This window comes from Rattus rattus, chromosome 3, assembly GCF_011064425.1.
Source record: "Rattus rattus isolate New Zealand chromosome 3, Rrattus_CSIRO_v1, whole genome shotgun sequence".
Classification (NCBI taxonomy): domain Eukaryota; kingdom Metazoa; phylum Chordata; class Mammalia; order Rodentia; family Muridae; genus Rattus; species Rattus rattus.
In genome coordinates, this window is record NC_046156.1 from 203487439 (window position 1) to 203513461 (window position 26023).

The following is a 26023-nucleotide window of genomic DNA, read 5'->3' on the forward strand; positions in this document are numbered from 1 at the left end:
CGAATGGAGAGTTGGAAACTAGTTAAGTCCTTTAGAGCTACAGAGAGAGGCAATCTTCGTGCTGACTAATAATATCTCTTGGGTGCTAGGACTTTAGTTAGGTTAAATATATATGCTTAAGAGCTCACGCAGTACTGTTTCGTTTGCTTACAACTTCTGCTGTTGAACCTCAACACAGATCAAAAGAAATGATCCCAACTCCTGGACTCCTTTCCTTGGATTCATGCGTATTTGAGCTGAGTGTGGGAATGCACACCTGTCATCCCAACGGAAGAGACGGAGGCAAGAGGGTCTGCAGTTTAGAACCATTCTTAGCTACCTAGCAACCTCAAGACCATCCTGAGCTACACGATGCGGTTTCAAAACTTGGAGGCAGCTCTCATGTCTGCCCTACAGACACGCCCTGCCATGTTTCTTAACAAAAGCATTCGGAAACCTGGCACGGGACTTGGTTTTCCTACACCACTGTTATTGTTATCATCCCCACTGCAGAATTCACATGTGGATGGATTGACGGTGGGCTAATGAAAGAGAGAGCTAATTTAAGAAATGCCGGTTGTCAAAACTCTCTGGGCTTCGAGAGTTCAGTGAGCATATTTATTAGCCGAATAGATGTGCTCGCAGCGGCATCTCGGGCTCTTTCTCTAAGGCATTTTACACACAATTTAGTAACGCGTATTAAAGAAGCTTAATGACAAGCTTTTGTGCAGAGTCCACCGAGACCCCCGGTGAGGATGAAAATGAGTGATTTTTACACTCTTCTTTCCGTGTTTCCCTAATCTTCCATGCTTAATTGCTATAACAAAGCATTTGCTAAATTTTGGAGTTAAAAAAAAAAATCTCTGTTTAATTGTGTACTAATCAAAAACCCCCTTCTTCATTTCCTGGACCATTATTTGGGCTAAATAGTTTCTAGGAAAGCTATTTTCTCGTCACTTCATCAAGTCTCCCTTCCTTTATTATTAACATTCAACTAAAGAAGAGTTCGGCATCCACATACAGCCAGTGCTCTGGTATAAATGTCATCGCATAGGGGAATGTAAACCATATTAGCTTTTCCATTTTGTGTTAAAAATTCCCATTTATAATCCATTCTAGAATTCAAGTAGAAATCTGGCATAAGTGAGAGTAACATATATCAATAAACAAACATGTATAAAGCATCCACTTAGCTGTGTCAAATAGAGGTGCATAGTAATTTTCCCACTAATGAAGAAGTGTTATAGCTGTCCTATGGGACGAGCCTGGATGCTTTTATCCCAAGTGTGGATGTCGTGGTCAATGCTGATGCCACACAGCTTGGCTGAGATGTGTGAAGGGCGGAGGAAGTCAGTCCTGAGCCATATATGTTACTGACAAGGACCCCAGTGCCTCAGACCCATGGGAGTTGATAAAGATTTGCTCTGGTCCACATGCGAATGCTGACATCATGTACAGAAACATTAACTCCATCTTCCTCCTCAGAGATGCTTACAGCCTGAGATTATGCTCCTCCCAAGAGCTCCTACTGACATCAGATAACTCTTCCTCCTGTGTGTGTGCACAGTAAATGTGCTAAGGTTCCCAGCTGTCCCACAGTAGACACCCTACAGTAGATTGAGCACGGCCCACACAATCCCAATCCCTGTCCCCCATCCCAGGCACATGTGCTGTGCAGGATGCCATGGAAATATTTATTGATTGCCTGATAAGGCCTTCCTTCAGAAAGAGTGACATGGGATCCCTCACTGGTCAAGATGTGACCCAAGAGAGAGTGGAGAGAACAGCTGTGGGGTCCTCTCGCTGATGTAGGGAGAGGTTGGTCCCCATACCTGGGGCTAGCTAGGCACACAACGAAGGGTGGATCCCATTTTTAACATATTTACCTAGATGTTGGGCGAAATGAAAGAGAAGTTACAGAGTTGAAAGTTGTCAGCAAACATCAAAAACTGAGTCGTGCTGTTCATTATGGCATACTGTGGGGAAGGAAAAACAGTGTACACCAGTAATCCATTGCCATGACGACTCTGCCTAATGAACTACCTGCCGTCAATGGGTGATGAAGGTCTGCAACTCACACGTGGGGTTGGCTATTCTGTCTGAGTCAGTGCTCCGTAGATCGAGGCTAGCTTAACCTCAGGTCATGTCACTTTGTACACGCCTCCTCTTCAAGGCTAGCAAGGTGTTGGTGCAAGCAAACACGATCGTGACAGTGCTGTTGAGAACTTCGGCTAAAAGCCCATTGAGCAGGCCAGCCCCGTCTCTAAACAACTGCGTATTCTCACAGACTACTAGTGTCACCATAGCTGCTATCCACAGTTACAGTGCTCAGAAAAAGACGTCGAAGCCAGGATCTATCATCACTGAGTATGGGACACTGCACTGGTGCTTTCGAAAGTAATCAGATGATCCCCAGGGGCTCAGAGCCTGACGCTGGGAAAATTAAACAAATAAATTCAGATGCTATTAAAATAACGAGATAAAACTCAGTGTAAGTGCAACCACAGATTTACACACACACAGACGCGCGCACACTCAGAGAGAAATTTTAAATCCAGGTATTGCGTGTAAGACAAAACATTCTATTTTTCTTTCTGAGCTTGGCTTCTTTTTTTTTTTTTTTTTTTAACATAATGGTTTCCAGTTAAACGCATTTTCCTGAATTTCATTGTTTCACTTTTCTTCGTAGAGGAGTATTCCATTGTATATATGCAGCCCAGCTCTCCTATCCCTTCAGCTGTTGGCGGATGTCTAGTCAGGATCCATTCTGGCTATGTGAACATGTGGCAGCAAACGGGGCAGAGGGTTCCCCTTCCCTCATCCTCAGAAGCATTCGTTATCAAGCTTTCTTTATGACTAGGGTGAGATGGAGTCTAAAGATGTTTTAATTTTTATTTCTGTGATGAGTAAGACTATTAAATGTTTTTTCATTATCTATTGGTCAAATGTGTTTCTTCTTTCAAGTTGTCTGTTCAATTCACTGGCCCATTTACTGATTGGATGATGATGATGATGATGATGTTGGTGGTGGTGGTGGTGGTGATGATGATGATGATGATGATGTTGGTGGTGGTGGTGGTGATGATGATGATGGTGTTTATGTGAGGAGGGAGAGAGACAGGGGAGGGAGAGAATTTGTTTATTTATTGGAGTTCTCTTTATATCCTAGCTATTAACCCCCTGATGATGTGTGGTTGGCAAACATTTCTCCTCACTTTTGAACCTGTCTCTTCGCTCTGGTGGTTGTCTCCTTTGCTGCTCAGTGGCGTTTGGATTCTAACAGACGCTGTGGGGTCTTTTTCACAGAATCCCCGCCTCTGCCCGTATCTTGAAAAACTCGTACTAATGTTCTCTAGCAGCTTCCAGTCTTACACTGAGGTCTCCAATCTACTTTGGAACCGTGAATATCTTAACAAAGAAACACGGGCATGAAACTGATTGACTCTTTTTTGCCTTCTTCGCCACTTTTTAAAAACTTTTTATCGATTCTTTGGGAATTTCACATCATCCACCCCAGTCCCACTCATCTCCCTGTCCCTCCATATCTATCCTCAGCCCTTGCAACCTCCCCCCTCCCAAAGAAAACAAAAAGAAAATATAAAGTAAATAAAACACCTCAGCACAGCAGCTGAGAGTCACAGGGTGCCAGCACACCTCTTTGCTGTTTAGCCTTACTTACACATGTTCATTGCAACCAGTCATTGGTGTGGTTCCAGATCTCGGGCTTCTGCTACACTCTCCACACTGGATCCTCACAGGGACTCCTCTTGGATATCCTGTTGTCCTGTGTCATGGAGATCCTGCGGGTTTGGATCTGCAGAACCTGCCCTTTTACTCACTCTAGCAGGTCGTAGATGGGGTAGGGTGGGCCAATTCAAAGCCCTGGATCCGGGTCTGGGTGGTAGCTTGGGCCCACATTCTTCTCTTGGGCCCACCAGTTCTCCTCTGCCCACACAACCAGGGGTAGTTCTCCTGCTTTGCTCAGGCAAGGGACCGTTCCATCCGTTGGCGCAGCAGGTGGCAAAGGGCAGGACCAGCTCTCCTGCACCCATGCCACCAGAGCCAAATCTCCCGTGCTACCCAGGAGAGGGGCAAGACCAGCTCTATGCTGCCCTTGGACATCAACATGGCCTTAGACAGCAGCCCAGACCAGGAATGTCACTATGGCCTTGGGTCACCATGGCCTCAGGTGGCCTAGTAGGCTATTCACACCAAGCCGGTCCTCACCCACCTCATGTTTCCAGTCCCTACTCTCTTCACAGTGCACACATTGTTCTGCTTCCTTCTCTCCCACTTCTTCAACACGGACTTGCTCACCGTTGGCGCCCACCCGCCTGCTAGCCACAGCATAGTAGCAGGCATGCCTCCACCAGAGCTTTTTAATTTAATACATTTTGTTATAATCACATTTCCTTTTGATTATGACAACGTGAAGAGAAACTTCCCAAGACCCCTCAGTGCTTAGCTTTCTGAAAGTGAATGTTCCCCGAAAGCAACCCTAGATAACTTAGTTAAGCCAGGAGGAAGTCCTTTCATTCTCTCATGTCTCCATTATCCCTAAGAGTCAAGTTCAATCAAAATGCATTGTGTGCTTACATGTGCAAGCTGATTTCCTAGGAACCTGCTAGGAACAGGTTTCTAAGACAGCTACACGGTCACTTTAAAAAACAAGCGAGACCAAACAGTACCAACCTTCAGTACCAAATCTTACAGTTTAGTCTTCCTCGCGTGAGAAAAGCAGAAAGTGCTCAAGATATTTCAAGTAGGAAAAACTCAGTGTCGGAAAATGCTTAATAAATGAGGAGTGGAGATTTCAAACAGAGAGCCATGGGGCAGTGGCTGGAGAGAAAACAGCCCTAGGATACGAGCTCGGTCTACGGTGGATCCGAGCTACAGGATCACACTGAAGGTACAGTCATCAGATCAGAGATATGGAAATACTCTGGTCTGCCTTCTCAGTGCTCTCTCGTTTCTCACTTTATCCGGACTCTTGGCCAGCGTGTGGAGGAATGGCATTTGATGTGAGAGGGGACAGCAACATCTGACACACTGAACAAAACCACCCAGGACAGTGAGATCCTTGCTCATTGACTCACTTAGGGAGTGGTCCCATCCTGTGTCAGAGAAAGCTGTGGTGTTAGGCGGTACAGCAATTGTTCCCTTGGCTTTTTTTTTGGGGGGGGGGGGTATCACTATATAATACATGCTAGCCTCGAATTCACTTTGTAGCCCAGAATGGCTTAAAACTCATAATACTCCTGCCTCTCTGAAGCTCTGAGTCCTTGGATTATGTCCATGTACCATTATAAGCTTTGTTACTTGTGGTTTTGGTGCCCTGTAGTCACCTAATTTTGTGTGTGTGTCTGTATGTGTGTGTGTGTGTGTGTGTGTCTGTGTGTGTAAACTTCCCGAAAGATTTTAATGCATTCATCCAGCTGAATGTTGGCTTTCAAACATGTAAATATTCATACACTCGCTTCAAGGAAAACTTACTCTGCGTGAATCGTACGGAACACTGAAAGGCAGAGCTGTTTTGTTTATAGCATAGGCCGGAGCCCTCCACCCCCTCTAACCTCGAGATGCGGTTTGGAAACCTGAAAAGATATTCCACAGTCTGGCCCATCTCATATTTACAGTCGTAGTGCATAGGAACGCATGCCTGCCCCTTTTGTGTGCTTTCATTTCTAACTGGTAGGCATATGGTGACCCATTCTGCCTAATGTGCTAGATGAAACAACATTAAAGAAAGCCCAGAGGAGGCGTTACCAGACCCGGAAGAGAAGATATCTGGGAGGACAGCTCAGGTCCCCAGCTTATTAGCTCTAAACACAATCAGAACCGGAGAGGGATTACTCTGGCAAACGTGGAGAGAGAATGGTGGGTGAGCCACCCAGCTGGTGGTAGATAGTCTACAAATGGAATTCTTTGAGACGAATGAGATGGGTCTAGAAATACCCTGAAGGGCCCTCTGCACTGGTGGGGAGTGTTACACAGGGAATATGTTTACTGCGGCTTTGCAAATGCTTTTCCCTTCAGTTAATCCATGCCATCCTCTGAGGACGCCTGGAGGAAGAAGGGCCACCGGGCGCCCCTGCTGTGTCTTCCTACCTCCATACTTCAAACGGAACCTTCGAGACGTTGAGCTGCCCAAGGTGGGTACTTTTGCAAAGTAGCCTGAAGTAAATCATCCACGAGGCTTGGCATCTCCATCCCTGACTGTCTGCCTGGATACCTTGAGATGTTTTTATTTCCACCCCTCCCTCCAAAAAAAAAAAACCAAAAAAACAAAACAAACAAACAAATAAAAACCCTTTCCGCTTGTCGTTCTTTGTGTCTCAAAACTTGGTGAAAAAAAAAGTCATCATTTCCAAATTTCAAGAAAAGCTTGTGGAAATACACAAATCCTACTGCCCTCTGGACCACAGGAAGCAGAATTGTGGAGGATTCAGCAGTCGAGACCAGTCCGGAAAGCAATCGGAGACTTTAGAGACATGTTCAAGTGGTGTTTCTGTAGAAAAGATAAAAAGTTAAGAGGAAAAAAAATAGAGGAGCTCAAGGCTGGGGACTGGCCTCCTCCGTTGTGGTCCTCTCTGCCCATCCTCTGCTCCCTATTCTTCCTTTCAAATCCTTCCCTTCCTCACACACTCCTGTGTCCACCCACCCCTTCCCACTGTCCACCTCATTCCATTCTGTCTGGTCTCCGCACCGGCGTTTCCCTCGGTGGCCCCCAGCTCCCGGTTCCCGCCGCCCCTGCTCTTCCTGGCAAATGGGGGATCCTGGCCAAGGGGGCCGCCCCACTCGGTCCTCCCCCGCACCCCTCCCCCCGCTCCGGGTGGCTGGACCATAAAGCGCGGGCTGCGGCCGCGGAGCCCAGCAGCCAGCGCCCCTCCGACGGCTGCGCGCTGCCCTGCTCGCCACCTGCGCCGCTCACTGCCCGAGGCCAGCTGACAGCGCCCTACCCCGGCAGAGCCACACAGAGGCTGTCGCTGTCGCCTGTACAGCCTTCGGGGAGCAGAAGAGTGACCATGCTAGCCCCACGCGCGGCCGCCTTCCTCCTACTGCACCTGGTCCTGCAGCCGTGGCAGCGGGCGGGCGCCCAGGCCACACCCCAGGGTAAGTGGCCTCCCCTGGTCCCTTCTGCACCCAGCCCGCTGTCGCTGTCCCGAGATCACCTAGAGGGGCCACTCGCTGCTCTGCCTGGGTTCCTGGGTCCTCGCCATGCACCTCTCTGTTCCTCTGGGACCAGAATGGAAGTACAACATTATTGAAAGTGATGATGAAAGTCTAGAATTTTCTCCAATTCCACTACCCAACCACAGGACCAATTCCTTGAACTATAGTTTGGAGGGTGTGCAAACTTATTTCATCATTCACTGCAGAATGTGCCACAGGGTCCTTGGTCCTCTGGCAGGGGATGGAATCCTAGTTGGCTGCAGACCAGTGTCTGTCCCCTCCAGTCCCCTCTCTCCGGGAAGCTCTGGCACTAAGTGACAATTCAGAGCAACACTGCTTTACTCTACCCGCCTTCCCGCGCTTCTCCTTATACTCAAAGGCTAATTTAACGACCCCCCCAAAAAAAAATCAATATTTGACAGGGAGTTGGAATAATTTTCAGGTAGAAAGCACTTAAGTTTAAGCAAAATTTCTTGTAAAGATCACAAGGAAGCAATTGCTACAGCCAGGAAGGATCTCAGGACTCTGACGGGCTGTGCACATTGGCTTTCCTCTTGACCCGGGTTGGGCGCCCGGGTTGTGCGCCCGGGTTGTTTTACTATGGACTGAGAATGGAGAAAGCTAGAAGAAACACGGGAGGAGTCAAATGTTTCCTTCCCGAGGCTGAGCAAAGCCTGCCAGGGCAGGCAGCCTGTGTTCCCTTTATGCCACCACAGTGGCCACCACTCACTGCACTGAAGTCCAGGGGTTATTTTCTATTATATAATATTTTTCTGTTATATAAATTCTTGACATTGGAGCACACGACTTTGTGGTGTAGGTTAGACCTGACAGTTCTGTGGAGACTTGAGTGCAAGTGATATAACTTAACTTACCCCGTTAACTTAGTTGCTGTAGACAATCTGATTAAGTCAGGTTTCTGGTAGATTCTTTTATAGAGTTATCAAGTCGGCAATCAGCAGCTCAACTGATTTAATTCACTTATCTCCTTTCCCTCTGAGGCGAGCTGCTACACCTAAATTAGCAGGTACTCAATTTCCATGCTCATCAGTAGCAGTAATCTCACCTCTAACACTAAAGGCTCATTGCTTGGATCCCGGTACTTTTACTGAACTGTTCTAGCATTAATAGGAAACGGTAGTGTCTTATTTCCTCCTCAAAACGCTCTCTGAAGTCATTGCTCACTAAGCCCTGCTCAGCCTCTAGAGAGCAACAAATGAATCAGATGAGGAGCCAGGCAGACTGAAGTTCTCACGCAGAGCCAGCTAGATCACAGGCCTGACCGAGCTGCAACAGCAGGAAGCATCAGGAGTCCAGCTCGGAAGACAGTCCTCAAACTCTGAATTTACGTCCGTTTCTTTCTTTTTTTTTTTTTTTCCTTTCTTTTTTCTTTTTTTCGGAGCTGGGGACCGAACCCAGGGCCTTGCGCTTGCTAGGCAAGCGCTCTACCACTGAGCTAAATCCCCAACCCTTTACGTCCGTTTCTTATCTAGAACGGAGTTTTCAAGTACATCGCTTTTGTTCAACCTTATCCCCCATTGGTGGGAATGATAAATTTTCAATTCTCTAGAAATTAAAAACCTATTTTTGTAGCTTGAGGATGTGGGATACTAGAAGGATACATGAAATACTTTGCTTTTCAACCCGTTTAGTATTAAAATCACTATTATGTGAGGGCTTCTAGGAGAAAGAAACAGCAGAGATCCAACTTGGAAATAAATTATCTGTTTAAAAAAAATGGACATTCTCGAGTAACTACGGTTTTTCCTGTTTGCCTTAAAATTTTATTAATATTTTAGTAGAAAGCAATGCTTGTTCATTGTCAAAAGAAATTAACTACAATTGCCAGAAAATAAACAAAAAAGCCTTATACAACCTACGAGTAGCTACAGTTAATGTGAAGATGTTATCGAATTAACTTTTGTTTTAAATATTTGTCCAAACAGATAAATCACTAAAGATAGCATGCTCTACATCTATATAATTTTGTAACTTTTGAAAACTTACCACAAACATTTTCCTATTTCCGTATGAATTAACTGCATTTCAAAAATCCTGGGCCAAAATTAATTTAGTCTGTTTTGTAGTGTAGGACACCAAATTTGTCACTGGTGTTTTGATATCAATACTTAGCATCTTATTGGACAACTGAAGTGATTGACGGCTTGGACTGACACCAGCCATTGCTTTGACTGTAAAGTCCTTCTCTTGACATTTTCACAGCAAAGTACTCAGCCCAGAGGGCTTCCATATTCCCAGTTTCTAGTTTCACCCAGTCCCTTACACGCCTGTAAGGAATCTATAGATCACAGTGTCAGTATATTGTACCTAAGTCTGTTATCTATATCCCCTTCCAATACATTTTTAAAGTAGATTTGTTGGGTCAAGAGGCATCGTGTTTCAGAGTCTCTGATACTGTTATTTAAACTACCTTCCGAATGTTTCTGATTTGACCCGAAGACGTGACACAGTGATAGAGAAGCTGTCTACGTGCATGAGGCCCTGGGTTCAATCCCCACTACCGGAAAAAGAGAATTTTTACTAATTTAAGTCTCACTGAACAGAACATGTGAGAACACCTTGAACTCTCACCTACAGTGCCAGGTATTACTGTATTTTTAACTTTTCCCAATTTGAGAGCAAAAATACTGTTGTTTAAGTTAGCAATTGTGCCATTACTAACTAAACGGGCATACAAGCATTGCCTATTTTTCTGTGAGGATGCTTTTCATCTTGCTGGTGGGTAAGAGCTCTCCGTTGGCCATCAGCGTCACCCTTTTAACAATCAGATTACTGTAGACAAGAGACAGCTGTAGGTGATGAAGTTCCGAGCCAGTCAGGGAAGTGTTCAAGCGATATCTGTATGTCTCAGTAAGCACTCTCTGTAAGTGTCAGTGTTGTCCCCGTCAGCTTTGACAGGGAGAATTCAGTGGCTCTGGACATTCCCTTCCCACGTCAGTGATGCTCAGAAAGTTCTGCCTCCTGACGAAAAACAACAGTCCACAGTATACAAACGCAGAACTTACCTCTTGTAACCAGCTCCATCCCTCTGGATACATTTGAGTCAAATAAATCACACGTCATTTTGTTTTGTTTCCTCGGTGGGTTTTTTTTTAACAGAAATATTGGAAAATCATACAGGCCCTCACAGAAGTGGCTAGTCCTTTTGCTATACTCTGTCCGCCACCACAGGCATGGGCTCTGCCTCCTCCCTGTCAAGTCATGGAACTGGAAGATGCAATTGGCCGTGGCCCAGCAGGCACCTAAAGGACCTCATTAGTGCAGTGCGCTGCTTGAGGACACGAGAGGAACACCTAGCTGGCTGCTCTCATTCCGTCCCACCCTGTGCTTTAAGCCTTCAGTTCTTTTCCTAGTGGACATTTTCAGAGTCACTTGTTCAGCCAAATCCAATTCTGTGTTTGCAAATCTAGATTTCTCTTTAGGGCTATAGCAAGTCAAAACTATTGTGCTGTGTTCCTTCTGCTTCAAATGTCCAGCCGCCATTAAAGACAGGAAGAACCTGTGAATTTGTCAGTGTAGGGGTGGCTAGGGGGAGGGTGGGGGAGGTAGGGAGGGGGAGAGGGAGCCGCAAGATGAGCTCACGCTGTTTCGTAGCTTATTGTCAAGTGCGCCCCCACCAATGAACAACGAAAGGAAGAGCACCTGCCCTAGGTTAGTCCTCAGTGACCCCACACTTCCTTCTCGTCTCTCTAGTCTTTGACCTTCTGCCATCCTCCAGCCAGAGGCTGAACCCGGCCGCCCTGCAGCCGGTCCTGACAGACCCCACCCTGCACGAGCTCTATGTCATCTCCACCTTCAAGCTGCAGAGTAAGAGCTCAGCCACCATCTTTGGCCTCTACTCCTCGAGTGACAACAGCAAATACTTTGAATTCACTGTGATGGGACGCCTGAACAAAGGTGAGCTGGCTCGCAGGGTTTCCACGGAGGGCTCCTCCTGGTCTGCTTTCCACTGAGTTTCCCTTTGGGTGCCATGTTCTCGCTGGACACTTCCCTGCATGAAGGTGGGGGGGGGGGGAGAGGGGAGGGAGAGAGAGAGAGAGAGAGAGAGAGAGAGAGAGAGGTGAAGACTTGCTGTGGCCAATATGTCTTTTGTTACCATATTACGTGAACAGTAGGCTTCACTATGGCATTAACATAGATGCATGGAATGCGTTTTCATTGAATTCACCACCGCAGCACTGCCTGCTCTTGTCACACTGGTTCCCGTTCTTGTCCCAACCAGTCCTCTGCGTCCATGTCTCGAGGAGTTAGTTTGTTTGTTTGTTGTAAGCCAATGCGTTTCATTGGAATCGGTCACAGCAGCACAGGTCGTGGGATCATTTAGAGGAATACCATGTGACTGCTGGCGGCTACGCCACTGAAGAAGCCGCCGTCTATCCCGCACCCTCCAGCCACCATTAGAACTGAGCATGCATAGATCCATGGGAAGCATTGGATCCTTTCCAACCTATGGCAGAATATTGGCGGGCCCAGTCTTGTACAGACCTTAGTCTCATAATCACAGCTACCGGGAGTGCAAAACTGCAGTGATACGGTAGCATTCCACAACACTCCATCCCTTCCTTTGACTCTCGTGTCCCCTCTCTCACCACAAGATGTCTTCTGGCATGGTTCCATCCTCAGGTTATTCTGAATTCTGAAGCCAGTTCCGAAAGGACGAGAGCAGGGTGATTACCTGCTGCTTTAACACCCTTGGCTATAATCAGTGTGTAGGTTATGTAGTTTGAACAACAGACGTTTATTTCTCATCGTTCTAGAGACTGGCGAGACTGTCTTAGACCATGTTTAAGTTCCTGGCAGGCGTGGTGCTTTTCTCACACATCCATCTTCTCGTTGGGTCTCTAGAATGTGTGGGCAGTGTATGCTCTCATGTCTCTTCTTGTAACTGCATGAATCCTATAAAGAAGGCTCCACCCTCAGGACCCAGGCTCGGCTCGCTAGCTCTCAAAGTCTCGCCTCCTGATGCTATCACACTGGGGATTCAGTGGATGAGTGTGAGACCACTTCCCTCTTCCCGAGTTCCCTCAGACGCCATGGCTGAGCCGATGGAACTCACAGCTTGGCGAGGGCTCTGCAGGTTTTCAGGAGACAACACCGCAAGCAGCAGGGCAAAATGAACAGCCCTCAGCTCATTCACCTTGAGCAAATGGACTCTGTTATCTGTTTTCCTGTCAAAGGGAGTAACTATCTGCGCTGAGAAATGGCTCCCAGAGGAAAAGGTCATGGGTTTTCACCCTCCCCCCTCCCTCCCATTCTCTGGGGACAGCACCTGTTCCTGTTTATTAAGGAATGTCACAGATACATATTTTTCTGCTTCATGAATTTCTAAAACAGGAGAGCCAGTGCCTCTGCCCGGGTTTTATATCTATTTCAACTGGCTTTATAAAGTAGGCCCTTCCTAGTGTTTCTGCGTTCCTCTTAGACCTACTTGTACTTGACCCCTTAGATCTGCAGGCTGAGAGAGGAAAGCCTTTGTTTGATCAGAACAGTAGAGTTTAAAACCAGAGAAGGGTGGACTGTAACCCTTTCCTATCCCCTCTTCCTGGCTCTTACTCATCTCCTACGGGCTTTCTCCTATGGTCTGTCCCTGGGTGTGCTTCACATAATGGGGCATACTGAGCAGATAGGTCAGCCCTCCTGCTCTTTTCCCTGGTTCCCTTCCATGCTTCCATGAAGGGTAACTTGCCCCCCATCCCCACCTCCCATGAGACAGCAGCTCCATTTTCCTCACATGTCTCGAATTAGTTGATAAGGCTTCGGCTATTTCAGATGCACTGGAAGACTTTGCTCTTGCTCAATTCAGCATAACAGCGAGAATGAAAAGCTGCTCCCAACTGTTGTTACTCACTGTATCTTACACTGTTTCTAAGGCAGCCATTCTGTGTGGAAGCAATCTCTCCGGAACTGATGCTTCCCATTTACTCTCAAAGCCAAAGTAACACCAGACTCACGGTGTGTCTAGTAACAAGCGAAGGGCTTGTTACTGTTTCCACCGAAGAGAAGCTGGCAGTGTCATGTGGCTATAAGTTCTAGATGGTCAACCTTTTAGAGGAGAGGAAAGATTGAAACCTTCACTCATTTGTTTCCCAGTGCTGGAGATAGAACCTGAGGTTTCATTATGGCAAGCACTGCACCAATAAGTTCCATCCCCAACCCTCCTCTTCTGGTTCAAATCTTAAATGTTCCTTAAAGCCCATGGGCTAAGGTTTTGTGCCACTGGAAGAGTATTACATGGGGCTAAGGCAGTTGGGTCACTGGGGCCATACCCTTGAAGGGACATGGGCACTCCAGTTTCTGCTTCTCTTCTTCTCCCTCCCTTCCCCTCCCCCTTCCTCTCTCTCTCTCTCTCTCTCTCTCTCTCTCTCTCTCTGCCATAAAGTGACCAATTTGCACTCCACTCCTCCTCATATTCCATATCACGGCGCTCCGCCCATGCACCTCTGCAAATGTGAGCCCAAATAAACGTCCTTCCTTTAAGTTGTTGGTCCCAGGCATTTTGTCATAGCCTGTTGGAAATGATGTGATTCTTAGAAAAATGTGACCAGCAGGAAGAGTCCTGGGAGGATCTGGAAATGAGCGTTCTCAGAGAGTAAAGAGAAGTTATATGGCTATTAAAGCTTGGGGAGTTGAAATTTTCACGTTGAGTTGTTTCTCTAGAAAAGCAGGGAAAAGACACACATTTGCCACCACTGCTAAATCCAAAGCAGTAGGAAGGAGCGGCAGCCATGATGAACTGCACAGTGAAGGAGAGTCAGCGAGTTTCTGGGTCCAAGAAGAGGTGGCATGTGGTTATGACTTTTTGTTGAAGCATTTAATGGCAGTCTTACTGACTTAGTTCACAGAGCCTTGAGAGAGTTCTCTCCCTGCACAGTAGTTTCCAGGCATCCCTCAACTGACCAAGGCTTAGCTGGTCTCCCTTCAGTTAGTTTGCAGAAAAAGACAATACCACACTCAGAAGCAAGCCAAATGCATTTCTGCTGACTAAACGAACCTGAGAGGAAGTAAAGCCCACCTCTCCCGTTAACAGGCCTGACTGAGCATTAGATGGGGACCGGAAGATAACGGTAGAGATGGTATTAGAGAACAGAATCAGGCCCTCTGGTCCTAGAGGAACTCCTGGAATAAACTCAAGTGTGACTCATGACGACCTCAGAAGAGCCTGCAACGAGCTCTCTGCTTCCATTCTCCCCACCTCTAAGTCACCCCACCCCTGCCATGTCATTACTGCTGACAAAACAGACTCACTCAAGGTACATCCAACCAGAGACCTGCAGTGTCCCCATTCCAAAATGTATGAGGTGCCTTTGCCTCACCCTTTCAGGTTCTGCCACATAACCCTCAACTGGGCTTCCCAAATCATACCTCACGGTGGCCTTGTCTGCAGTCTGTGCTTCTGCTAGAAAGAGTAGCGGGCCCACTCACACCGTCTTTCTGTCTCTGTCCCTTTGTACCTGTCCTCTGTTCTAACCATTACATGCCCTGCACCATCTCCAAATACCAAAATCCTGCACACAGAAGAGCCATCCAGTCACCATCTCGGTTTCCTTTATAGACTTTATGCTTCCTAGCCAAGAGAGGACTAACTGTGCTGTGCTTAGTACTTTAATTGCTTACAAGTCCCTCTAATATGCTATGAGCTCTTTCTCAGCAGAGACAAGACACCCTTACGACCACAACACTTTGTAGGGACTAAAGCAAGGCCCCAAAGGAAACAGATTCCATATGTGCAAGTTGAATAACATAAACAGTGACACAACATTTTGTGGAAATTATGGAATTATAGTGTAAATTGTTTGAAAAGAGGTTTCTTTCTTTCTTTCTTTCTTTTTTTTTTTTTTTTAATGAATCCATGTTGGAGAACTTCTGCAAACAGGAGGATATAGGTAATGTTTCTGGTAAAAATGACCTGTCAAATTCTTAGTAACACAGGTGGTATGATCTTCATGCAAATGAATATTTTGCAGAAACTGTGTGGTTGATATGTTTGAAGTTATTCTAGTATCTGGCATGGAGACAACTTTCCTGTTAGCATCCCAGATTTGAGTCCCAGTTAAAAGTCTGGTCACCATGAGTACATCTGTGACTCTGACAGCACAGTTCCCAGTTACAGTGAAGGTGATTATAGTCATCTCAGAGTGACCCCAAGAATGAAAGTGTATACTGGACCCCATTAGCCTATGGGGTTCAAACAAAAACCTCAGGTTTTTAAATAGTATAGGATGGATGGGTGGACAGGACAGATGCCTGTTATTTACCCAACTGTTTTGATGGCAGTTTTGCCTGTGAGAAAGAATTATTCCCTTAGTCTTCATTTGGTTGTCACCAAGTCCAACCTAGTGGTGTTGAAATGAAGGACACCCCAGGAAATTGCTACCATGACTAGAGTCAGAAATACTCTTCAGTCTAAGGATCAGAAGTATACAGTGGATTGGGGTAGCAGTTCTGAATCTGACAGGCTAAAGACCAGTATAGCTTGAGGGAGGATGTCTTGGTTAGGGTTTTACTGCTGTGAACAGACACCATGACCAAGGCAACTCTTATAAGAACGACATTTAATTGGGGCTGGCTTACAGTTTCAGAGGTTCAGTCTATTATCATCAAGGCAGGAACATGGCGACATCCAGGCAGGCGTGGTGCAGGAGGAGCTGAGAGTTCTACATCTTCGTCTGAAGGCTGCTAGCAGAAGACTGGCTTCCAGGCAACTAGGATGAGGGTCTTAAAGCCCACATCCACAGTGACACATGTACTCCCAACAAGACCCTAGCTTCTAATAGTGTTACTCCCTGGGCCAAGCATACACAAACCATCACAGAGGAGGAGCTTTAAGTGAGTTCTAGACCCAGTAGGGGTCTAGAGTGAGAAGGGGGAAGTGGGAAGACTCAGACTCTAACGATAAATGCAGAAGGTTCGTCACAGTATGCCGAGTGGGAAAGGCCTAACACTCACTTTCCCTTTCAAAACATGCCTGAGCTCAGTTTTAGCATGGTCACATGCAAAAGGCGAAAGATTTTTAAAAAAACCTTTCTAAAACTATAAAAATTAAAATAGAAAAGGCTAAGATCAAATTGAGTTGATGTTATTGATTTGCACACTCGATAATAAAGAGAATATTTGTGCTGTGTTTGGAATAAAGAAGGAGAAGGAATAAATAAGCCCACTGTCAGGAACACGTAATGCGAGATTAACAGAGGTCTAAGGTTAGCTGAAGTTGACTCTTGCTTCTGTCTTACCCAGCCCCCCCAAACCCCCAAATGTTCTTCAAACATTCAAGGAGGGTTAAAAGCAAACAAAAAATACACAACAGTAACATCAAACTGGACATGCTGGTTCATACCAGCAATACCAGATGTTCTGTAAGCTGAGACAGAAGGGTCAAATCTTCAAAGCCCGAATGGGCTATAGAGTGAGCCCAAGGCTAGTCTGGGCACCTTAGTGAAACTCTGTCTCAAAATAAAAAAGTGAAAAGAGGGCTGGGGATGGAGCTCAGAGGTGGGATGCTTTCCCAGAATGTTCTTCAACAGCCTGGGCTCAGTCCCCAGCACCACCAACCAATCAACAAAAGTGTCAAGGAAATGGGGGAGGGGGCATTGCTTTAGTTATCTACCCCCGAGGACCCCACCAGCATCCAATACATAGTTCTAATCTGATGGTCACACAGATTAGCCCTGCTTAAACTAAATGAGTCAAAAACCAGAACCAACATTCATGACTCTGAAATAGAGACTGGAGTGTGAGGGGTGCGGATAGAGATGAGAAGAGGGGGCACAAATGTGTGTGTGCTTAGTCCAAACCAGAGCAATGCTTCCCTGAATGGACCTAGTTGTCCCTGCCCAGGTAGATGATAGACAGGGATTCAGTAGAGAAAGTGAGAGCATAGCCACTGTTGGCAACATTTGGAAGTCACAGGGAACAGAGTGGTACATGGTCTTTCTACAGAGGAGAGAAGTAGATCCCGAAAGCATCGGAGTGATGACTTTGGATCAAACCCATAAAGTTATTATCATTATCATTATTAACATATTTTAGGATCACCTGGAAAAGAAATCTGGGATTTCTGAACACAAAAACAGGGCCAATAGGAATAAGGCACGGCGTGCTTTCTCTGTTTACAATAATTTCCAAGGCGGAAGCTCAAGTCGGTGCTGTGAGAATAACATACCTTGACTTCAGAAAAATCTCATAAAGTATCTCATTTGCCTTTCTAGATGATATAAAAATGAATATGCCAGAAGACAACTAGGGTTAAATAAGCCAGAAATCAATGTGGTGCCGTAGGGGACGGTACTGTTGTGTTTACAGGTAGCACAAAGCAAGAGAGCGGAATGGAGCACGTGGAAGGGGAATGTCATGTCGTCAGCGTTTGCAAGGCGGCACAGCGCACAGTCGATCAGATTAAAACGAATAAGTACAAATGTAAATCTGTTCTCTGGAGAGAAAAGTGGATTGCCAGTGTAGGATATGGGAGAGCTAATCAAGGAGCCCTTGTTAATAGCACCGAGAGCCAATCAGTGTTGAGCACCATGCTAGATGTGTAGTAGAGATACAAAATTATTTGCTGAATGAAAGATCTGCTTTTAATTTTCTTCATTATTTTATGCATATGGGTGTTTTGCTTGCATGCATCTTTATGCATCATGTATGGTTTATGTACAACATACGTACCTGGTACCCATGGAGGCCAGGAGAAGGAGATTTTTCGAACTAGACTTACAGACGTTTGTGACCTGCCACATGGGTGCCGGGACTCGAACCAGGTCTCTGGAAGGGGCCATTGCTCTGAGCCCTCTAACTCTTTTTAAAAGGTCTTTGCATCTTTAGTACCATGAAGAGACATTTGTGGTAGGGCTACTTGAATTCACAGTCCCACTGTCCTCCTCAGTGTCCAAGCCACATCCACACTACTGCAGTGAAGGAGCCAGGCAAAAGACAGGAGCGATGTAAGAAAGGATGTGAGAGTGTTTGAAGGGAATTGTTTGACATCAGGATTGGGCTAGATCTGTTCAGCTCTGAGAAGTAAGATTGGAACCGATCGGTGGGACTCAGAGGACACAGATACTCACCCTGTACTAGGAAAACTGGGCGAGACATCACAGAGCTGCACACATTTCTCCGGGAGTTAATGAGTTCCCTGTGGCCAGACCGAGCTGGTGGCAGCTGCCTTTTATTGAAGGGATTTGTGAAGAGCGATATTAAGCTAATGACTTGTCCTGCTAATATTCTGAGATTGTGTAAAAGCTAGGAACGGCCAGGGTGCTGCAGAAATGGCTTTGTGACTGTCCTTAGAACACGACCTTTGGATTTTGCACCCCTCACAGCTTCGTCACTGACAACACGTTTTGTACTGTGACGACTCTCAGAATCATTTAAAATAACCCCCTCCCCAGATGCTGTATATAACCGACACGCCTCCCTTCTACTAACTTTGTCATCTCCCTCCACCCAGCCTCTGAAAACCTTACTTATGTGAAAACTGTTAGAAGGACATTTTGAAACAGGCTAGGTTTACCACGGTCACCCAGAGGATTATTAGTGAAAAGCTGTTTGGTGATTTACTTTTGTGTGGTGCTCCACAGTGTAGAAGTTACCATGACCCGGTACATAGCCCATAAAAATGAATCAGTGAGGACAAACCAGAGTCTGCCACAGAGGACGCTGATAGCAAGAAGCCATTTTACAAAGGTATAATGACCTTAAAAGGATGACCCAAGTCCACAGTGACGGTTTTCACTGAGACTTTTAAGTACTGAGACTAAAGTCGCTTGCCTGCAGGCCAGCACTCTCGACTCCGCTTCCCGAGCAGACAAAGTGCTGTCATTTCTAGGTTTTGAAAGCTGGCACCCCGCCTCATTGCTTTAAAAGTCAGCATTCTACAACATTCTTACTCCAAGGTCCATTTCTTCGAAAGCACTTTTTTTGAAAATTCCTTCCCAATATAGCAGAACTTCAAATCCTCCTGGCTAGGGTTTGGTTTGGTGGCTTTGTTTTCTTATTAACCACAAAGATGGCATCTAATGGGTTCAGCAGTTTGGGTCCTGTGTCACCTGGTACTCAGGTGAGCAGATGTAGCTCTGGGCCATTCAGATTGGGCCAAAGACTGTTAAGGACACAAACAGGCTAAGCTTAGAGGGAAAAATCCTCCACATTTTTTTTAAACGGTGTGATTGCATGTGACAACATCAAACCGCTGATCAGTCCCTTTCAGACACCAGAAAAGGCAGAGGAAGTAGACTTAGCAGTATGGAAAGAAACTGAGGTGACACTCGGGTTGGGCAGAAGCCACTAGGGATCTAGTGGACAAATCCATGTGCTTATTAATGTGCTTGCTTTAAAAAGGCAAGACCTGGGCTGGAGAGATGGCTCAGAGGTTAAGAGCACTCGGTTTACAGAGGTCCTAGAAACAATTCCCAACTGGCAACTGTCTTTACCTCAAGTTGGAGGACGCCCTCCTCAGACCTCCGCCTGCACCAAGTGCAAATGTATCACACGTAGCATATATCGGTGCAAAACACTTACACAACTATAAGTAAACTCAAGTACAAGTAAATAAACAGGCAAGATTTGGATGAGAACAATCCTCTAGGACACTCAGTCCTCCAGTCTCAAAACTGTACAAAAAGGATCAACCATGGGAGGGGGAGCCAGGGGTCAGTCAGAGGAACCCAGAGAGGCAGCCCACGGAGGCAGAGGTGTCTGTAGGCATGAGCCGGCAGGATTAGTGGACCGCCAACCGACTTGGGAACTGAGAATGCTGCAGCTGGAGAAACAGAACCCAGGGAACTTCCCCCAGAGTGCTGATCTGGCAGAGGCGTGGTGTTCCGGGGTCAGGGGCTGGGTTCCAGATCCCAGGAGCTCTGAGAAGAGGGAGCTTGTGTGTCCCTGCTTCTGGGAGGTCAGGAGGCACCCACTCAGCAGGCTACATGGTCTCCAGCAACAGTATTCATGGCTGCTCGAGGGTCTCTGTGACTGATGAGGACAAGTTGGCTTCCGAGGCTGCCTTCTGGGGTGGGCTCAGGGCTCGGAGGATGTAATATAGAAGTATGGAGACAGTGGAGTGTGGGATTTGCCATAAAAGAGGAAAAAGGAAAAAGGAAAACCACTGATCAAGAGTAAAGAACGGTAAATGTCAGAGCACTTGGTAATTTTTCTAACAGACACCGTGAAAGTTTCCATGATCCTCCCTGCTCCCCCCCCTTGTCACAAGTCCTAGGCACTTGCGGGAATATGTCTTTTGGGAGACTTTGCTGCATCTGCACAAAAGACACAAGGCAGAAATACAGCTGTCCTTCCGGAGTCCCGGCACACGGGCAGGGTCTGTTGCTGGCCTCGGACGGAGACACGCCGCTCTGTCGGCTTTGATTCATGTGGAAAGTTTTAAATGCGCTCATTTAGTACTTTGAGAGTTCGTACTCGCAGCGTCTGCTTCACTGCGTACTGTTTATAAAACTCATCTCAGCTCTTCAGTCACGAAAATAAACCATGACCCACGGGCTCTGCAAAGATCTGTTAAAAGTGGCATTGTGCCTAAAGGATGTTTCCTTTAAAGTCCACGGAAAACTTAGTTTGGGGGAGGAAAATGTAGAGTATGTGTTTTAATTACGTGTCTTAAATGCACGTCTATTTTCTTGAACTGTTGATCCAGGAAGGGGAAATCATGGCCCTCACTAGAATGATGGCGTATTGGCGAAGAGCGTGCATGACCCAATTCAAGTTTAATAGACAAGTGGTGTTTTTATTGGCTCGTAAAACGCCAGGTATTTGGGAACTGCTCTGAGTAGTGAAGCAGTTGACGTTTCAGAAAGTGAAGTGGCACTTGGGTTTGCTTTTAATTTCTCCTTCTCCTAGTTACTGTATGTCTCCGCTTCCAAGCCCTGGAGCCACTATTTTAAATTAATTCCCAATTCAGTCAGTAGTAAATAAAAGGATAAAGATCCTGCTGCAGCCGAGACTAGAAATACATCTTCATTTTCTTCTCAGAGGAAGTGACTCAACATCTCTAATCCCCCAAACTCAGGAGGAAAGAGAGCAGAGGTAGAGAGCACAGAGGGAGTTTCTCCTCGTGCGTATTCTGCGGCCATCTTCTGTCTTTTCCTGCCGTGTTTAGTATTACGTCTATGGAAGCACTGAGCTCCCATAGAAGATCCACATCTTACAAGTTCTCTTTGGGCAAGAAGCACAGAGTAGTGACCTCATAGACATAAGGAAAGTTCTGTCAGACCCCCTCCTGGCATGCGTACGTCACAGAACACAGTGCCGGTTCTGTCCATCTCCACTCACGATTGCCAAATAGAAAAGCAAAGCTAGAACATGTGGGAGGAGGTAGGAAAACGAACCTAGAAAGTGTGATTTGGGCAAAGCTTGAAAATGTATCATTTTCTTTGGCCACACTGCCACATACTAGTTTGTTGCCTAGCTGCCCTCTGTGGCAGCTCTGGTTTGGCACTTCCAGTTGGCTGAAGAGGCCTAAGGGAAGGCACTTCGAGTGGCTTGCTACAAATCTCACAGATCAATGGCACTGGAGACTTAAATACGTATTCTAGCTTCCACTTCCTAGTTTCTAATATAAATGTGTTGGATCTGTGTGTGTGCGTACATGTGTGTGCGTGTGTGCATGTGTGTGCGTGTGTGCATGGGTGTGTGTGTGTGTGTGTGTGTGTGTGTGTGCTTATGTGTGTGCATGTGTCTCTGTGGACTGAACTCAGGTTGTCAGGCTCGACGATGTGTGCTGTTACCAGCTGAACTGTTCTGCTGGCTCTATTCTATTTTCTTATGTGTAAGTAATGGACATTTCATGGAGGAAGCTTAAGCACTCAAGATGAGCAAAAGGGAAAATACACTCATGAAACACTCAGAAATTACCCAACTAGCTTTGACAATTTTCTCTACCATGCATATGTGTGTGTATGTGTGTGTGCGCGTGTGTGCGTATATGTAGTTACACACATACACGTGCATATATGCATGCACACATATACATATACAAGTTTTCTGAATGAAGAAATGGTTACACCTTTCAGTTTTCATTGAATACCAAGAATTTTTTTCTATTCTCTTTATATGAAACTATTTTATTTTTTAAAAAGATTTATTTTGTGTGGGCGAGTGTTTACCTGCATGTACGAGTGCATTATGCATGCCTGGTGACCACAAAGTCAAGGAAAGGGCATCGATTGCCTGAACCAGAGTTACAGAGAGTTGTGAATTGTCCTGTGGGTGATGGGAACCAAATCTGGATGCTCCTAACTGCGGGGCCACCTGTCTGTCCCCGGATCTATTCCACGAGGACTTGCTTTATGGTTGTACTTTTATTTAAAGAGCCCAACTTTTTCTAGACATACGCACTGTGCAGAGTGTTTACTAACAAAGAACATCTTTAAATGAACATTTTCAAGCCATTTTTACTACACTCCATGATTTGCCATTGCACGCAGATCAGCTGTGCTTATCTGAACTAGAAATTCATCTCAACAGTTGGTTCCCGTCTTTGACCACGTGGGTCATTAGTACAGGAATAACAGCCTGTGTTATGGTTGTGCAGCTTGGTGGGTTTGTGGGAGCCCTAACAGTGGAGGCAGGAGCTGTTTCTGATGTTTTCGTCTGTTTTGGAGACCCTTTTTCTCCTACCTGGTGGCCTCAGCCAGCCCTAATGTGAAGGGATGTGACCAGTCTTGTTGCAACTTGATGTGCCATGCTTGGTTGAAATCCTCGGGAGGCCTGCTCTTTTCTGAAGGGAAATGGAAGAGGGGTAGTTGGGGGTTGGGGAGGTGAGGGGGGAAGGACTGGAAGAGATACAATACATGAGAGAATACATTAATAATAAAAAAGAATAAATAATAAATAAATAATAAAAATTAATAAAAAAAAGAATGTATATCCAGTGAACCACTCTATGGCCCTAAAATGAGCATTCTTAGCTTTTAAAAAAGTTTTACTTTAATTTCAGCTCTCTCTGTGTCTCTCTGTGTCTTTGTCTCTGTCTGTCTTGCTGTCTGTCTGTCTTGCTGTCTCTCTGTCTTAGGTGGTTACTGCTGTGAAGAGACGCCATGACCAAGGGCAACTCTTTTAAGGACAACATTTAATTGGGGCTGGCTTACAGGTTCAGAGGTTCAGTCCCATTATCATCAAGGTGGGAGCATGGCAGCATCCAGGCAGATGTGGGGCTGGAGGAGCTGAGAGTTCCACCTCTTGTTCTGAAGGCTGCTAGGAGAATACGGGCCTCCAAGGGAGCTAGCATGAGAGTCTTAAAGCCCACATCCACAGTGACACCCTTACCCCAACAAGGCCACACCTCCTCGTGTAGTGCCACTCCCCAGGCCAAGCATATAGAAACCATCCACTCTGTCTCTCTGTCTGTCTCTGTCTCCCTGTCTTCCCCCCACCCCCTCTCTTCATGGCAGGTTCATCAAAACCTTGGAAACAAATCATTTTAGTCTTTCTGGCAAAACTCAGCCAAAGGGTTCCACCTACAAAATGTAGTCTTCGGGACCAGGTTCCAACTCAGGTCCTGATACGTTTAAGGCAGTGATGGGGTGAAAAAGCAAGGCTGATTCCCATGAGTCTCTAGTTAGTGCACAGAATAAGAGAGAGGGCTTTGCATTTGGGAACAGACGATAAGGTCCTGCTCAGAGTCTGTTTGCTAGACTGTTGGGGGTGGGTTGCTGAAGAACAACACTACATCTTAAAACATGATGTTAAATACGCTTACAAAGACCAGGCCGTGCCCTGGAACACAGCACACTGGGGCTCTGATTTTAGTCCCAGCTTCATGGTGACCTGAGCAAGCTCCTGCCTAAGCCTCACTTGCTTACTCTAGTTCCATAAAACTAAAGCAACTGAGAACAGCACTCCCTGCCCTGAAGTCCTGGGGGTACTTGTGCTTGGTGAGTTAATGAATATATGCCGTTAGCATGTGCGTGAACTTTATCCTACTCTCCGACGGGGGAAGACTCTCTTTATTCGTTAAAGTTTAGTGTTTATTTCTGGATTCGCTAGCTTTCTGTGTTTTTTTCATGCTCACAAAATGTCCTCAGGAGAAAGGTAGGTCACCCGATAGTGCTGCACCGTGCCAAGGACCTGGCACACAAAAATTGGTAAATCAATGTTTGAGATAACAACCTACACTCTTCCCAGCGTTCCAGCCCTGTGAGTAGACGGTCACTTAGCCCAGGACCACCTTCCTCTCACCATGTCTTTGCTCTGCATTTGGCCACAGCCATCCTCCGTTACCTGAAGGATGATGGGAAGATTCATCTGGTGGTTTTCAACAACCTGCAGCTGGCGGATGGGAGGCGCCACAGGATTCTCCTGAGACTGAGCAATTTGCAGAGAGGGGCCGGCTCCGTAGAGCTCTACTTGGACTGTGTCCAGGTTGATTCAGTGAACAACCTCCCCAGAGCCTTCTCTGGTCTCACCCAGAACCCACAGGCCATTGAATTGAGGACATTCCAGAGGAAGCCCCAGGTAGGGACCCATGAACAATTCTGCAGGGTGGAAAATGGGCTTCCGTGGTCCAAAGTTCAAAGGTCTGGGCTGAGGAAAGTGTCAGCTCGTCCCTGTTGGCCCTGGGCTGCGTGTTAGAGTCACTTGGAGAATCGCACAACATGTGCTACACAGCTCCCCTCAAGACAAATTGAATCGGCGTCTTGGGATCTGATGCCTTGGCATCTTCTTTAAAAATTCACATTTAATATGAAGTCAAAATCAAGGACTTCTGTTTCAGGTGAAATAAGTAAACTCTTTGGAGGTGACTTTTCCAATAGTTGCTCCATTTAAAAGGCGTAGCTAAAGTTAGGAACATTATCTCTGACAGGATCATGTACGCTCTCTCCTTTAATCGTGTTATTTAGTTATTCTTTCCATGCAAATAACAAGAATGTCAAAGACCAGAGAACTGCCATTGGCGGAGAAGCACAAGTAACAATATCTTCCTTCACAGATATTGGCAAACCATTCATTAGCAAAGATGAGCTTAACAATAGCTCTGTTCAATGCAGCCTCAAAAAAAAGGGGGAAAAAAAATCCCATCAACTCTTGTCTTCTGTTTCACGCCATGTTGGTGAGAATTTTAATCGTCCTATCAGCAATCTATGCATGCATTTTTTTTCCTTTCAGGACTTCTTGGAAGAGCTGAAGCTGGTGGTGAGGGGCTCTCTGTTCCAGGTGGCCAGCCTACAAGACTGCTTCCTGCAGCAGAGTGAGCCGCTGGCTGCCACAGGCACAGGTATGTGCTCTGGGAGTACAGTGTGTACCCCTCATCAACATGGACACTTGTCAAGGCTCCTAAAGGGCTGGGTCCTCTAACCCAGACATGTCCCGGGAGCACAGCAGCCCCTGAGAATGCGTCTGTACAAATCAGCCTCTTGGACAAAGTCCAGCCACATAATCTTTTCACTGCCCTTTTATTCTTGTAGCTCACAAATATGCATCAATTGACCAACAGCATCAGTGGCATTATTTGTTAGATGAATTAAATAAATTACCTAAATTAAATTCAGATAATCACTTATAATTGACTGTCACCAACCAGACATGAACATGCATGCTGCTATTCCTACGACTCAGGAGGCTGAGGCAGGAGGAGTGCCAGTTTGATACCAGCTTGGACTATATACTAAGACCCTGTCTCAGAAAAGCCCACAGGCTGGGTTGGGGATTTAGCTCAGTGGTAGAGCGCTTGCCTAGCAAGCACAAGGTCCTGGGTTTGGTCCCCAGCTCCGAAAAAAAGAAAAAAAAAGAAAAAAAAAAAAAGAAAAGCCCACAGGCTAGGGATGTGACTTAATGGAAGAGAATTTTGCACAAGGCCCTCCATCCCTAGTCCTGCCAAGTGACACTGGCTGAACATTCCTTACCTTTG

The 26023-nt window shown here is 46.2% G+C and overlaps 1 protein-coding gene across 1 annotated transcript in view; it reads left to right on the forward strand.

Moving 5' to 3' along the window:
* The first annotated feature begins 6830 nt into the window (after positions 1 to 6830).
* Thbs4 (thrombospondin 4) overlaps positions 6831 to 26023 on the forward strand; it is a 46553-nt gene continuing 27360 nt past the window's right edge. The window contains exons 1-4 of the mRNA XM_032896889.1: positions 6831 to 7092; positions 10867 to 11070; positions 24383 to 24630; positions 25282 to 25390. Coding sequence (XP_032752780.1) covers positions 7005 to 7092; positions 10867 to 11070; positions 24383 to 24630; positions 25282 to 25390 — 649 coding nt within the window. The 5' untranslated portion in view covers positions 6831 to 7004. The remainder of the gene's footprint in view (positions 7093 to 10866; positions 11071 to 24382; positions 24631 to 25281; positions 25391 to 26023) is intronic.